The sequence below is a fragment of the Coregonus lavaretus genome (genome assembly GCF_964263955.1).
Source record: "Coregonus lavaretus genome assembly, chromosome: 1".
Classification (NCBI taxonomy): domain Eukaryota; kingdom Metazoa; phylum Chordata; class Actinopteri; order Salmoniformes; family Salmonidae; genus Coregonus; species Coregonus lavaretus.
Window position 1 is genome coordinate 17,163,508 of NC_139988.1, and position 14,068 is coordinate 17,177,575.

The following is a 14,068-nucleotide window of genomic DNA, read 5'->3' on the forward strand; positions in this document are numbered from 1 at the left end:
CGGAGTGTAACTCCAGTTCTATGAGTGGAGCGGAGCCCCATAGGACTTAAGGCCCTGCCGACCCTCTCTAGTCTCGCTGAAGATAAATATCTCGGGAGGCTGATTGAGGGGAGGCATCCCCTCTTATAGGGACACCTGTACTCCTATTGGCTGCAGGTGTGTGCATAATTTTGTCTCAGGCTGATACTGCCTTAGGGCAGAGGGTAAACCAATAGGAGCAGAGCTCCCCTATGGGGCGGAGCTCCACTCATAGAACTGGAGTTACACTCCGGTAACTAATCGTTCACGTGTTGTGTGTGCCTTTGAGTTTACTTGTCCTTGTCTGCCATCTAATGGACTATCGATGTTACATACCGTTCTATTAAGCAATTTCTGAAGCAATTTTTTAATTGCTAATAAACTTTTTTTGACCACAGGTTAACTTATTAATGCAAATAATCAACAAATGTTCACACAGGTATGTGAATAATACAGTAGGAATGACAAGCCGCTAGTCACAGTGATTCGACAGAAAAAGTGCTCTTGAACTTAGTGAAACTTCAAACAGTTTCCCAACATAAGAAAAGAGACATGTAGTATCCTAGCTACTATATATTTTTTGTCACAATCAAACATGTAATTAAACATGCATAGGACCCTAATTATGTTTACAAAAGGCTAAAATAATAAATAATAATAATAATATGCCATTTAGCAGACGCTTTTATCCAAAGCGACTTACAGAACAAGGACACTGCATGATGAAACTATGAGACTATTGACAACAGCATATGTCCATTTTTTTTAAAAGAAATGACATGTCTACTAGTCTGGATAGCATTTGTTTTAATGATTAAAAAAGGGGGTTTGAACCTCATATAGTAATCATCAGTAACTCTGTTACAAATTTGAATAAATGGTCATTGGTCAAAATTAGACTGAAGGAGTGGGCATTACCAGGGCAGTATCATCAAAGTGAATTGTGTAATGGGTTTAGACCAGGTATATATTGGCACAAAAACACACATTTATAAATAATCTGACCAAAAATATCTACCTCACCTGTCATAAAGAATGGAAAATAAATAAGTAAATCAATCAATAAAAAGTATGAATATAAACAATATCATTTTGGAAGGTTTGTTGCTCTTTGTTTCACGTTTTCCCTACAACAGTGTCTTATTAAACTTAGTCAACTCCCGCTACCTTAAATAATCTTAAATAATCTTAAATAAACCATCAACCTTTAATCTTTAATCAAAGTTAACCTTGACACTTTTTCTTAAAGTTAAAGAATGTACTTTTCCTCATTCACATTCCAACTGAAACCTACTTAAAGCCATCTTAAGCCTTACACCACATTCCAACACCTTTACATATTCACTCCCTCTTCCCTCCCCCTTTACCTCTCTAGGCTCCTTCCTTCCCCACCTTCTCTCCCTACCCAGGACTCCACTCCTCCATCTTCCCTCCCTCTTTACCTCTCTAGGCTCCTTCCTTCCCCACCTTCTCTCCCTACCCAGGACTCTCACTCCTCCCTTTTTCCTCCCCCTTTACCTCTCCAGGCTCCTTCCTTCCCCACCTTCTCTCCCTACCCAGGACTCTCACTCCTCCCTTTTCCCTCCCCCTTTACCTCTCCAGGCTCCTTCCCACCTTCCCTTCCCACCCCCACCCTCCACTCTTCCCCACACCGCCACTCTACAGGTGCAGGTGGTGGTCTAGGAGCTGATGATCTGTCCAGACCAGGTCTCATGCTTGCTTCCTGGGGCCAGGTGGGTGATGACCACCTCCACCGCCTGCATCTTCTGGTTCTTGGGGGGGATGGAACAGACTTTGTACGTGACCACGTCGCCTTCCATCGGAACATATTCTCCATCGATACTAATGAGGGAGATAATTATTATGAGAGAATGCAGACCTCTCTAGGTCTAGGACATTCAAGTTTAAATTATAATCTACAACAACAGACTTTGGGACCGACAAGTGTTATACCGCTAAGCGTTGTACATAATATCATATTTTATAATCACAATATACCTTATTGCTTTATCATACAATTCTAATCTTAATGCTTCAGAACAACTCACTCAGAGATGTGTGCAAAGATGTCCTCCCCACCGTTGGAGGGCTTTATAAAGCCATGACCCTGGGACCTGTAGAAGGTCCTGCACACGCCCTTATACACTGGGCCTGATCTGGCCCGCACCGTACTGAGAGAGGCACACAGCAGAGAAACGAAAAACATTAACCCATGCAGGCTATTCTCAGGGCTTGCATCCAAAATGGCTCCCTAATCCCTAATAGTGACCAGGTCACCCTCAAGGTCATGCACACACACACACACACACACACACACACACACACTACTACTTATACCACTACAGATTATTCCTACTCACGCTGAGTATGTACGGGTGCGTCTGGTGGGCAGAGGGCTGGGCAGCTCGCTTGGCATCAGGGGGGGTTTCCTCTCCGTCTCCCACACCCGACTTCCCTGCCTGAGGAAGAGGAAGGACAGGGAGAGGGGGGAGCGGGAGGAGCTCAGCGGCCGTGGGGGATTGGAGGGGGACGAGGGGTCTGAATCAGCCATCTCTGTGACGGTCCCACTGGGGGTGTGGAGCTCCGTGGGAGAAGCTGCCTCAGTCTCGGTTGGGTCACAGCTTGGGAGACAGGCCTAGACTGCCAGCATGATAAGGGTGATGGGTGGTGTGTCGGTGGTGGTGGTGGTGGTTTAGGATGTGTCTGGAAGGCGGGACAATGGAGGAGGTTGGTGGTTTCCTGGAAAGAGAGAAAGAGAGGAAGAGAGAGAGAAAAAAAGAGTGGAAGAAATAGAGAGAGAAATATATGAATAAATCTCTAAAATGGAAACGAACGTTAGGGAATTAAAAAAGGAGAACAATCTTCTGAGAGAAGCCTTACTAGACATCCAAACTAGATCGATGAGGGAAAATCTAGTACTTACGGGTATTCAGGAAAAGGAGGGAGAAATAACAGAGAATGTTATGAAGGACTTCCTGCATACAGCGCTACAAATCCCACTCGAGGCTGTCGATAAAATCCAACTCGAACGTGTACATCGTTTCGGAAAAAGAGGACAGAAATATGAGCGCCCAATCGTTGCCAAATTTGCTTTTTTTAAGGATAAAGCTATGGTGAAAAGCCTGGGAAAAAGACTTGCTGGCACGAAAATAGGCATGAATGATCAGTTCCCGAGGGAGATTGTAGAAAGGCGCAAAGTTCTGTATCCAATCTTCAAGGAAAACAGATTAAAAGGGAAACGTGTTGCACTAGTGGTGGATAAATTATATATTGACAACCAAATGTTCAGAGACACAAAGACTACTCCATGGCTATTCTAAAAGTTGTATTAGAGGAGTCAAATATTGGAGCACCTGATACTAGCAATGATAGGGATTGTAATATTAAATAACATTTATAGTAAGTATAGTATTTTATAAAAGGATAAAACGATATAACAAGCAGAATAATACATATTTAAATACAAATAATTAGAACATGGCCTTTTTGGCGGGAGGTTGTTGTTTTGGCGGATGGTTGTTGTGGTTGGTCCTGTGTTCTCTCTGGCGTCCTTTCACCCTTGCGGCAGATGTGGATGCGGGTGCGTTTGCACGCTCGGCCCATTTCTTCCCCAGTCAACCATGTGGTGTGCATTTTTGTGTTTGAAAAGGTGCGGCGTTAAGTGAGTGAGAGGGGAAATGGTTGCATATCCCAGAGCCGACCGGGGGTCTATGAGCAGGGGTACAGAGAGAGAGCTTTCAATTTTATGTAGATGAGGGATATACATTTTTAAATATAGTATACATCTAATCTAATTTTTCATTGTCCTATCATGATGGAAAGATCCCTAACCCTATAACCTGGACACCCACCTGAGCAACCCATACACCAAAGAGAAGTTCCCATCTCTTTTATGGACCTGCTGTGAATATGCAGCCTAAACAGAGAAATAAATACGGTCAGAGACCTACTTGAGCAGCACCGCCCCCTCAAGATTCTGAGCCTGCCTGGCAGGGTTGGTCCTACAAAGCCAGAGCCCCCTGATGGGAGAGCATAATATACAAGGAAATTCTCAAAGCTGCTAATGAGAACCTTGACGACCTTTTACCTAGCCGGTGGGGATTCCGGTGGGGTACGCCCACCCAGGTAGTGGCAGTGCTGGCAACACTGGCTGCAGTAACCCATGGGGAGGGGGTCACACTCGGACAATCAGAGAGGGGGTTTATCATTGTAGCCCAGGTGGCACAAAATAATCAAAGGTCTGATCGCATGGAGATGCTTGGGAAAATGGTTACAACAGGGGATCAGAGTGTTTGTGTCTCAGGTGAAGAGGGTGATCTGATCTCCATCACCTAGGACTTGACATAGATTAAGTAGATTAATCAAATCTCACATTGTTATCAATTTCTACTCAATCTGCATGCTTTCTCAGTCAGCTTTAACTGTATGTGCACTCGTAGATCAAGTTATTTCTCGAGTTGGGCTCTGGGATATAAAAGCTGTTGAGTATCTGTTTTTATGGTGGACTGTGGAGGGGGGGGGGGTTGAGTGTGTTGGAGTATGTGAGTATGTGCGTGTGTGCTTGTCTGGCATCTGTTGTGGGGGGGTGGGGATGTTGGGGGAGGGGGTATGGGATGGACCGCGGGAATTATTTGCTGGGATAATAATTGCTTGTCAATGAATTAAATGTAATACAATGGCAATCCGGGTTATATGTTAGAATCCTACGCGTTAACTGCCGACATTATTACGCATATTAATTGATAATGATGGAAAATAGGATATGCATAATTTTAAAAAAAATAGTTATATAGAGATATATATATAGAGGTGAAAGCATTGGAAATGCTTTTGGCGGTTAATCTGCTTCTGTTTTGTGGGTGGCACTATGTGCTGTTTTCGATGGATGGGTCCTGGCCTCTCGGGGCCTTAGGGAGACGGAGGGACGTGGGTGGGATGCTGATCACTGGGATGACGGCTCAACTTGGGATGGGGAGGGGCTTTAGCGGGGGAATTAGTGGAGAACAATTGAAGGGTTACTCCGTAGCAATGCAAATATCACGGTACAGCTATATGGACACTCAATCATTACGCTATTTTTTATTGGTAAATTTACAAACATATATAATGATAAATAGACTTGAAACTTGTATCTCATTATGGTGTATGGTGAAATAAGTATAGCCAGTTATAATTGTAATGGCTTAGCTGATAATAACAAAAGAAGAACAATATTTACATGGCTCAAAGAGAAGGAATATAATATCTATTGTATACAGGAAACTCATTCAACAATTCGAGATGAAGTAGCGTGGAAAAAAGAATGGGGGGGGGAAATATACTTCTCCCATGGGCAAAGAAATTCAAAAGGGGTGATGATATTAATTAATAGTAATTTCGATCCGAATGTGCAAATTGTACAAATAGATACACAAGGTAGATGGATTATTTTAAATATGTTATTGGACCATAAACAGATATGGCTCATTAACCTTTACGGACCAAATAATGATGATCCACAATTCTTTGACAATATATATAATAAATTATCAAGCCTGCAAGCAACTCAAGACAATATTATTATGGTGGGGGATTATAATACTGTTTTAAATAGCTCAATGGACCGTAAAGGAAATCACACCACAAACAATCACCCACATGCTCTTAAGGAAATTGTGAATGTCATGGATACATTAGAACTAGTAGATATATGGAGGCTTAAATATACTGATCTAGTGAGATATACATGGCGGAGACTGAATCAAGCTAGTCGTCTTGACTTCTTTCTTATCTCATTCTCGTTGGCACCAAAAGTAAAAAAAGTGTTGATAGGGGACAGAATGCGGTTAGACCATCATATAATAGGCATATACATTACTCTTACTGAATTTCCACGTGGGCGAGGATATTGGAAATTTAATCAAAGCCTATTGGATGATAATTTATTTATAATTAGAACAAAGGAATTTATAACTGATTTTTTCCAACATAACATAGGTACAGCGAATCCCCTTATTGTATGGGACACCTTTAAATGTGCCTTTAGAGGCCATGCAATTCAGTACTCATCTCGAAAACAAAAGCAATTTAGGTCAAAAGAGTTTATACTAAGAAAGGAAATAGAAAGTCTAACAGAACAGATAGATGGCAATAAAAACTGTAACATAGAGGCTCAGAATAAATTAGAGGAAAAACAAAAAGAAATGGAGAAACTTATTCAAGAAAGATCAAGTGTAATATATTATAAAAATAAAGCAAACTGGATGGAATATGGGGAAAAATGCACAAAATTCTTTTTTAATCTTCAACATAGGAATGCTACCAAAAAGAACTTAATGAAACTGGTTACAATTGACGGAATCACCCATAATTCACCAAATGACATTTTGAAGGAAGAAACAAAGTACTTTAAGCATATGTTTTCTTTTCAGTCGCCTCCATCTCCTCTAACTGAAGCTAATTGTAGAGATTTTTTTTCTATTGATAATGTCAAATTAACAGCCACACAGAAAGACTCATGTGAAGGTGAAATTACAGAGGAGGAACTTCTGGATGCAATTAAAGACTTTAAGTCTGGGAAAACTCCAGGGTTGGATGGCATACCAGTCGAGGTATACCAAACCTTTTTTGATATACTAAGAGGACCGTTATTAGCATGTTTTAACCACTCCTATGTAAATGGTAGATTATCTGACACTCAAGAAGAAGGACTGATCTCATTATTACTGAAACAGGATACAAGTGGAAAATATAAAGATCCAGTCCATTTACAAAATTGGAGGCCCCTTACACTTCAGTGTTGTGATGCAAAAATCCTAGCAAAATGTATAGCGCATAGAATTAAAAAGGTATTGTCGGATATTATTCATTCTAATCAGACAGGTTTTTTACATGGAAGATACATTGGAGATAATATAAGGCAAGTATTGGAAACATTAGAACACTATGGAAAATATGGGAAACCAGGCCTGCTATTCATAGCAGACTTCGAAAAGGCATTTGATAAAGTTCGACTGGGGTTTATATATAAATGCCTGGAGCATTTCAATTTTGGAGAATCTCTTATAAAATGGGTCAAAATCATGTATAGTAACCCTAGGTGTAAAATAGTAAATAATGGCTATTTCTCCGAAAGTTTTAAACTGTCAAGAGGAGTGAAACAAGGTTGTCCACTATCGGCATATCTATTTATTGTGGCCATCGAGATGTTAGCTATTAAAATCAGATCCAATAATAATATCAGAGGATTAGAAATACAGGGCTTAAAAACAAAGGTGTCATTGTACGCTGATGATTCATGTTTTTTTTTTTAATCCACAACTAGAATCCCTCCACAGCCTCATAGAGGATCTAGATACATTTTCTAACCTCTCTGGATTACAACCAAATTATGACAAATGTACTATATTACGTATTGGATCACTAAAAAATAAAAATTTTACATTACCATGTAGTTTACCAATAAAATGGTCTGATGGTGATGTGGATATACTCGGAATACATATCCCAAAGGAAATAAATGATCTCACTTCAATAAATTTTAATAGAAAATTAGCAAAAATAGATAAGATCTTACTACCATGGAAAGGAAAATACCTGTCAATTTGTGGAAAAATCACCCTGATTAACTCATTAGTATTATCCCAGTTTACCTATTTGCTTATGGTCTTGCCTACGCCTAGCGAACAGTTTTTTAAATTATATGAGAAAAAAATATTCAATTTTATTTGGAACGGCAAGCCAGACAAAATTAAAAGAGCATATTTATATAATGAATATGAATTCGGAGGACAGAAATTATGAAATATTAAAGCATTAGACCTATCACTAAAGGCTTCAGTCATACAAAAGTTATACTTAAATCCGAACTGGTTCTCAAGCAAATTAGTAAGATTGTCTCACCCAATGTTCAAGAAAGGCCTTTTTCCCTTTATTCAGATTACAACCTCTCACTTTCAGTTATTTGAAAAGGAAATAATCTCCCAAATGTCACTATTTCTAAAACAAGCCATAGAAAGTTGGTTGCAATTTCAATTTAATCCTCCAGAAACGACAGAACAAATAATGCAACAAATATTGTGGTTAAATTCAAATATACTAATTGACAAAAAACCTTTATTTTTTGACAGAATGTTTAAAAAAGGTATAATCTTCGTAAATGATATCATCGGTAGGACTGGTGGAGTTATGACGCACATGCAGCTAACAAAAACATATGGAAATGTCTGCTCTACCCAAAATTACAACCAAATAATTGCAGCCTTACCGCAAAAATGGAAGAGGAAAGTGGAAGGGGGAGAAAGTAAGGAACTTGTCTGTCGGCCTTGCATTAAAGAACATAATTGGTTAAGGAAAACTGTGATAAATAAAAAAATATATCAGTTTCACTTAAGGACCAAAGGATAGACAGCCGTCCCATATAGATTGCAAAATAGTTGGGAAGAGATCTTTGATGTACCGATCCCATGGCATAGTGTTTATGAACTGACACGCAAAACGACACCGGATTCAAAAATTAGAATCTTTCAATTTAAATTATTATATAAAATTCTTGCTACCAATAGAATGTTATTTATATGGGGGATACAATCTTCCCAGCTCTGCAGATTTTGCTGTGAAGAGACGGAATCATTGGATCATTTGTTTTGGTTCTGTCCATTTGTAGCTTGTTTTTGGACACAGGTCCAGGAATGGCTAAAGGATTGCAATATTTACCTGGAACTAACCTTGCAGATAGTATTACTGGGTGATCTGAAAAGTCATAGTCAATCAATCAATAATATAATAATACTTTTAGCAAAACTGTTTATTTTTAATTCACAATCTGTAGAAGCAATGAGAATAGAAAGGTTCAGAACTTTTGTAAAACATCACAGTACGGTTGAAATATATATGGCAAATAGAAATCCTATATGGATGGTGTTAAGAGATAGATGGGAGGTATTGAATAGAGTTGAAGGATGGGACTAATAACAAATAACAACAAATAATAACAAATAATAACAATAATAACAAAGATAGCTAATAATGTAAAGCATACTGTGTCCATAATAAGTATATAGGTTGTATGTTGGGAGCTTTTGGGAAAGAGCACAGTTAGAAAGATATGGCATATAGAAGCAAACCGGATGGACATCATGAAAATGATCGGAGAGGTTGAGAGTAGAAGAAGTTCAGGAGCAAAAAAAAAGTAAAAAAAAAATATATATATATATATATATATATATATATATATATATATATATATGTATGTATATATATATAATAGAATTATTGTAAAAGTAACTCTGTCCATAAGGTGTAGATAGTGAGTATAGACCGGAAGTAGAGGCCTGGGCATTGTTGTTCACTAATTTACTCCAAGTAGGGAAAGGATGGTGGGGTTGAAAAGTAATAAAGGGGAGTATATATATAAAAAAATTTAAAAAACATGGGGGATTGGAAGTGATGCAGACAATTACATTGATAGAAGATACAATCTATCTGCAATATTAAGCTGATCCATTCCCCCCCCCCAAAAAAATAAAAAAAAATATATATATATATATGAATAAATCCTCAAAGACTGCAAAACAATAACAAGGAGGGACAACAACAACAACACAACAACAACAACAACAACAACAACAACACAACCACAACACAACAACAACAACAACAACAACAACAACAACAACAACAACAGAACAACACGCTCAGTGAAATAACAATAACACAGTGATTTGGTTTGAAGGACCAACACTGATTTCACTGGTTTGTAAACATCTGTCTATATAACATAGCCTCGCCGGCAGAGCCTTAGCGCCAATAATGAATACATTATTATAATACTAAACCCCCCCTCCGCCCGCCCCAGATAGTCACATAGAGCTAGGTAGAATTACGTTATTGCGCTTATCATGTATTGCGTATTCAGACATCAAACACTTTGAACAGACTGAGGCAGCGCAACCAGCAGATTCTTTATAACTGAAAAAGCCCCAGACAATATCCAATTATTTTGCCATTGAGAGCATTGTTGTGTCATTCTGAGACTTATTACAATAGAAAAATTAAAACCTTACAATAACCTGGATGCATAGGTGTGCACACCCTCTTATAACTGGGGATGTGGCTGTGTTCAGAATTAAGCAATCACATTCAAACTCATGTTAAATAGAAGTCATTACACACCTGCCATCATTTAAAGTGACTCTGATTAATCACAAATAAAGTTCAGCTGTTCTAGTAGGATTTTCCTGACATTTTATTAGATGCATCTCAGAGCAATAGGCATGGTCCACAGAGAGCTTCCAAGGCATCAGAGGGATCTCATTGTTGAAAGATATCAGTCGTAAGGGTACAAAATAATTTCCAAAGCATTACATATACCATGGAACACAGTGAAGACAGTCATCATCAAGTGGAGAAAATATGGCACAACAGAGACATTACCAAGAACTGGACATCCCTCCAAAATTTATGAAAAGACGAGAAAACATGTCAGGGAGGCTTCCAAGAGGCCTACAACAACATTAAAGGAACTGCAGGAATTTCTGGTAAGTACTGGCTGTGTGCTACATGTGACAACAATCTCCCGTATTCTTCATATGAATGGGGTAGGGTGGCAAGACGGAAGCCTTTTCTTACAAAGAAAAACATCCAAGTCCGGCTGAAGTTTGCAAAAACAAACATCAAGTCCCCCAAAAGCACGTGGGAAAATGTGTTATGGTCTGATGAAACCAAGGTTTAACTTTTTGGCCATAATTCCAAAAGGTATGTTTGGCGCAAAAACAACACTGCACATCACCCAAAGAACACCATACCCACAGTGAAGCATGGTGGTGGCAGCATCATGCTTTGGGGCTGTTTTTCTTCAGCTGGAACCGGGCCTTAGTCAGGGTGGAGGGAATTATGAACAGTTCCAAATACCAGGCAATTTTGGCACAAAACCTTCAGGCGTCCGTTAGAAAGCTGAAGATGAAGAGGAAGTTCACCTTTCAGCACGACAACGACCCAAAGCACACATCCAAATCCACAAAAGCATGGCTTCACCAGAAGAAGATTCACGTTTTGGAATGGCCCAGCCAGAGCCCAGACCTGAATCCAATTGAACATCTCTGGGGTGATCTGAAGAGGGCTGTGCACAGGAGATGTCCTCGCAATCTGACAGATTTGGAGCGCTTTTGCAAAGAAGAGTGGGCAAATATTGCCACGTCAAGATGTGCCATGCTAATAGACTCCTACCCAAAAAGACTGAGTGCTGTAATAAAATCAAAAGGTGCTTCAACAAAGTATTAGTTTAAGGGTGTGCACACTTATGCAACCAGGTTATTGTGAGTTTTTTTTTTGTGTTTTTTTTTTCCCCTCAAAGATTTCAGTTTGTTTTTCAATTGAATTGTTCACGTTATAGGTCACATTAAAGGTGGAAAAAGTTCTGACATGATTTATCTTTGTCTCATTCTTTCACATCACAAAAACCTGGCATTTTAACAGGGGTGTGTAGACTTTTTATATCCACTGTAAATATAGCTACCTGCATGGTGGAGTAGAGTCTGCCCTATATTGACTGGAGGGTCAGGGTGGAGACAGGGTGATGACCAGGGTTTGAGGAGGGTGGTATGGAATCATAATGATCCAATAAAGAGGAATAGGCACTTGCTATTCTTTATTGGTAAGAGGCGGTGTAATCTCTTATCCCAAAACTCATTTAAGAGCAAGGGATTAATAGTGTCCCCCATCCATGTGTCAAAGAAAGATGGCAGGTTTTATTCTGATGACAATGTCACGTAGGCTGGTGGAATGTTGACTTGAAGGTGTACACACATCTGTCACAATTTGACACAGAAAAAATACACTGTTTGAAAACTGTTATTGACGAAATATTGGCTACTAAATGATACATTGATAACTACTTTAATCTAACAATACAGTTTATCCATTCGTACGTGTCTCATGAGGAGCATTTCATATATACAGCTTGTAAAAGTAGTGAGTGTGACTGTAAGCCTATTAAAGAGAGAATGGGATTATAAACTGTAAAATGATATCTGGGTCGTTTTGGAGCACTGTAAACCCCAGGGCGGACCGGGGTGGCTTCAACTAGACAGAAAGGCTGTCCCAACTCGCCTTCCACCTCCCAAAATCAGCTGGGCACTGTGGCTGTTTGTCATTAGCATCATCAGCATGGGAGACACGTAAATATTCAGTACACTACACACACAGACAGTGACACTCACGACGCCGCTCATTTCTGGCCGCCTTTAATTTGTCTAATCCTTTTAACTTTAAAATGCCCTTCTCTAAGATAGAATGAGGTCTAGGCTCTCACTCGATCCCCAAATTAAACCCATCATTAAATCTTGATTCCAGAAGATTGTCATGTGTAGCATACCAGCTGAGACAACAGGAGAATACGTTGATCGCTCAAAATAAGGTAGAAGCGGCACAAAACGTAAAATGTTTAAAGGCTAGCCTACTCATCACAAAAGATTAATCAACATAACAGTTTACATAGAATATAAACATTTCAACTGGATGGTAAATTGTAGATAAATAGGTCCGATAAGAAAATATATAGCCTAAAGCGCACTCTCAAACTGTAGGCTATTGATTTATCGAGCTCTTACCGTAAAATGTCAAGCTGTTTTCGTTCAAACGTGCAGATGTCTTGACTGTTATATAGCGATAATTATATAATTAAATACAAATAAACCTGCACCGACATGTGGAGAGAATACCTATTGCTTGTGGCTGGCTGCGCGGCACTAGCTGGTCTGTCTGGATGATGAGGGCGTAAAATGAATAGGTTAAAGAAAAGAGAGAAGGAAACAGTGCGAGGGTACGGGGGTTACTGTGGGGATACAATGAAGACAGCAGGTGCTTCTATGTTTTGTATATTGTAATAGGCCAGGCGGCTATAAATTCCTAGTAGTCCTAATCATAGAAGAAGTAGGCTAACACGTGATCTGTGGTCTACCGAATGGTGAACATCGGTGAGCTCTGATCAAATAAATATTGTTGGAAAAACAACATCCAACTGTATGAGAGCAGTCAGATAAGATTCTGATCTATTCACTGTGAGTGAAAACATTTAACATGATAGGTCTGTGAGACCATAGGGACTTCTAGAGTAGGGAGTCAAATACATTTTGCACCGGGGGCCGCATTCGGTCTTCAACGAGGGCCGGACGGAGGGCCGCTCTGGAAATATGTTATATTTCCTCGCCGTCAAAATCGGCTAAAAAAATAGTCCTCTATCCATCTGTTTTTAAATGTTAGATTCTCCCAGTGTCACGCCCTGGCTCTGGGGACTCTCATATGTTGAGCCAGGGTGTGGATTTTCTATGTGTGATTTTCTATGTTTTGTTCTAGTTCGTGTTTTCTATGTTGGCCAGGGTGGTTCCCAATCAGAGGCAGCTGATTCTCGTTGTCTCTGATTGGGGACCATACTTAGGCAGCTTGTTTGGCACTGTTTATTGTGGGATCTTGTTCCGTAAGGTTTGTTTTGGTGTGTTAACCTAGGACTTCACGTATCGTTTGGTTTGTTAGTGTTGTGTACGAAATAAAAGATGTACGCATATCACGCTGCGCCTTGGTCCGCTTCATCTAACGACGGTCGTGACACCCAGACTGTCTTGCTTTCATTTCGGTGATTATTAGCGAGCTGGACACAGTCAGGAAACTGTGAATGTAGGTCCATTATCATTTCTACACAGTTTCGATTTGGTTTTAGTCATTTAAAGTATACTGAGTTATGTTTTACTCAAACCACGCGGGCCGGATTGTTTTAAATTAAATATCCTTGGAATGTTCTCCTAACATTCACTAAAATCTGTAACAACCACCACAGAACATGCCCCAAAAGTGATCATGTAATAACATAATGTACCAGCAATGTTTTCCAAGCAAACAACAATTGGTAGTGTGAAAGTTCCCAGAACATTCGTTAGGTCATGGCAAATGTTCTCATAACACAAAAACTGTCCAGTTTTGCTGATGGTTATACAATGTTTGTATAAAACATTCACCTGATGTTGCAAGAATGTTCCCAGAACACATTTAGTCTGTTCTTAAAATGTTACCAGAATGT

General features: G+C 39.5%; 1 protein-coding gene across 2 annotated transcripts; it reads right to left on the minus strand.

Annotated features, from left to right (window-relative positions):
- Positions 1-809: 809 nt before the first annotated feature.
- Positions 810-12,693, minus strand: LOC311113420 (cold shock domain-containing protein C2-like). 2 transcript variants are annotated; one of them, XR_014611007.1, is made up of 5 exons: positions 12,606-12,693; positions 2,379-2,757; positions 2,067-2,189; positions 1,613-1,860; positions 810-1,536 (listed from the first exon to the last, which is right to left on the minus strand). XR_014611007.1 is itself a non-coding variant. In XM_084156630.1 (4 exons), the coding sequence occupies exons 2-4, from the start codon at positions 2,567-2,569 to the stop codon at positions 1,698-1,700; spliced, it is 477 nt and encodes a 158-aa protein (XP_084012756.1). In that variant the 5' UTR covers positions 2,570-2,757; positions 12,606-12,693; the 3' UTR covers positions 812-1,697. The 2 variants fall into 2 exon arrangements, 1 of the variants encoding a protein (XP_084012756.1); XM_084156630.1 differs by having other exon boundaries at positions 812-1,860.
- Between the last annotated feature and the right edge of the window lie 1,375 nt (positions 12,694-14,068).

Bases quoted from the DNA above. Each gene is read 5' to 3' on its own strand.
- LOC311113420 (XM_084156630.1), bottom strand. From the start codon at position 2,569: ATGGCTGATTCAGACCCCTCGTCCCCCTCCAATCCCCCACGGCCGCTG. The intron at 2,190-2,378 runs GTGAGTAGGAAT...TGCCTCTCTCAG, and splicing joins CGCACCCGTACATACTCAGC to TACGGTGCGGGCCAGATCAG. The intron at 1,861-2,066 runs GTGAGTTGTTCT...CTCCCTCATTAG, and splicing joins ATCTTTGCACACATCTCTGA to TATCGATGGAGAATATGTTC.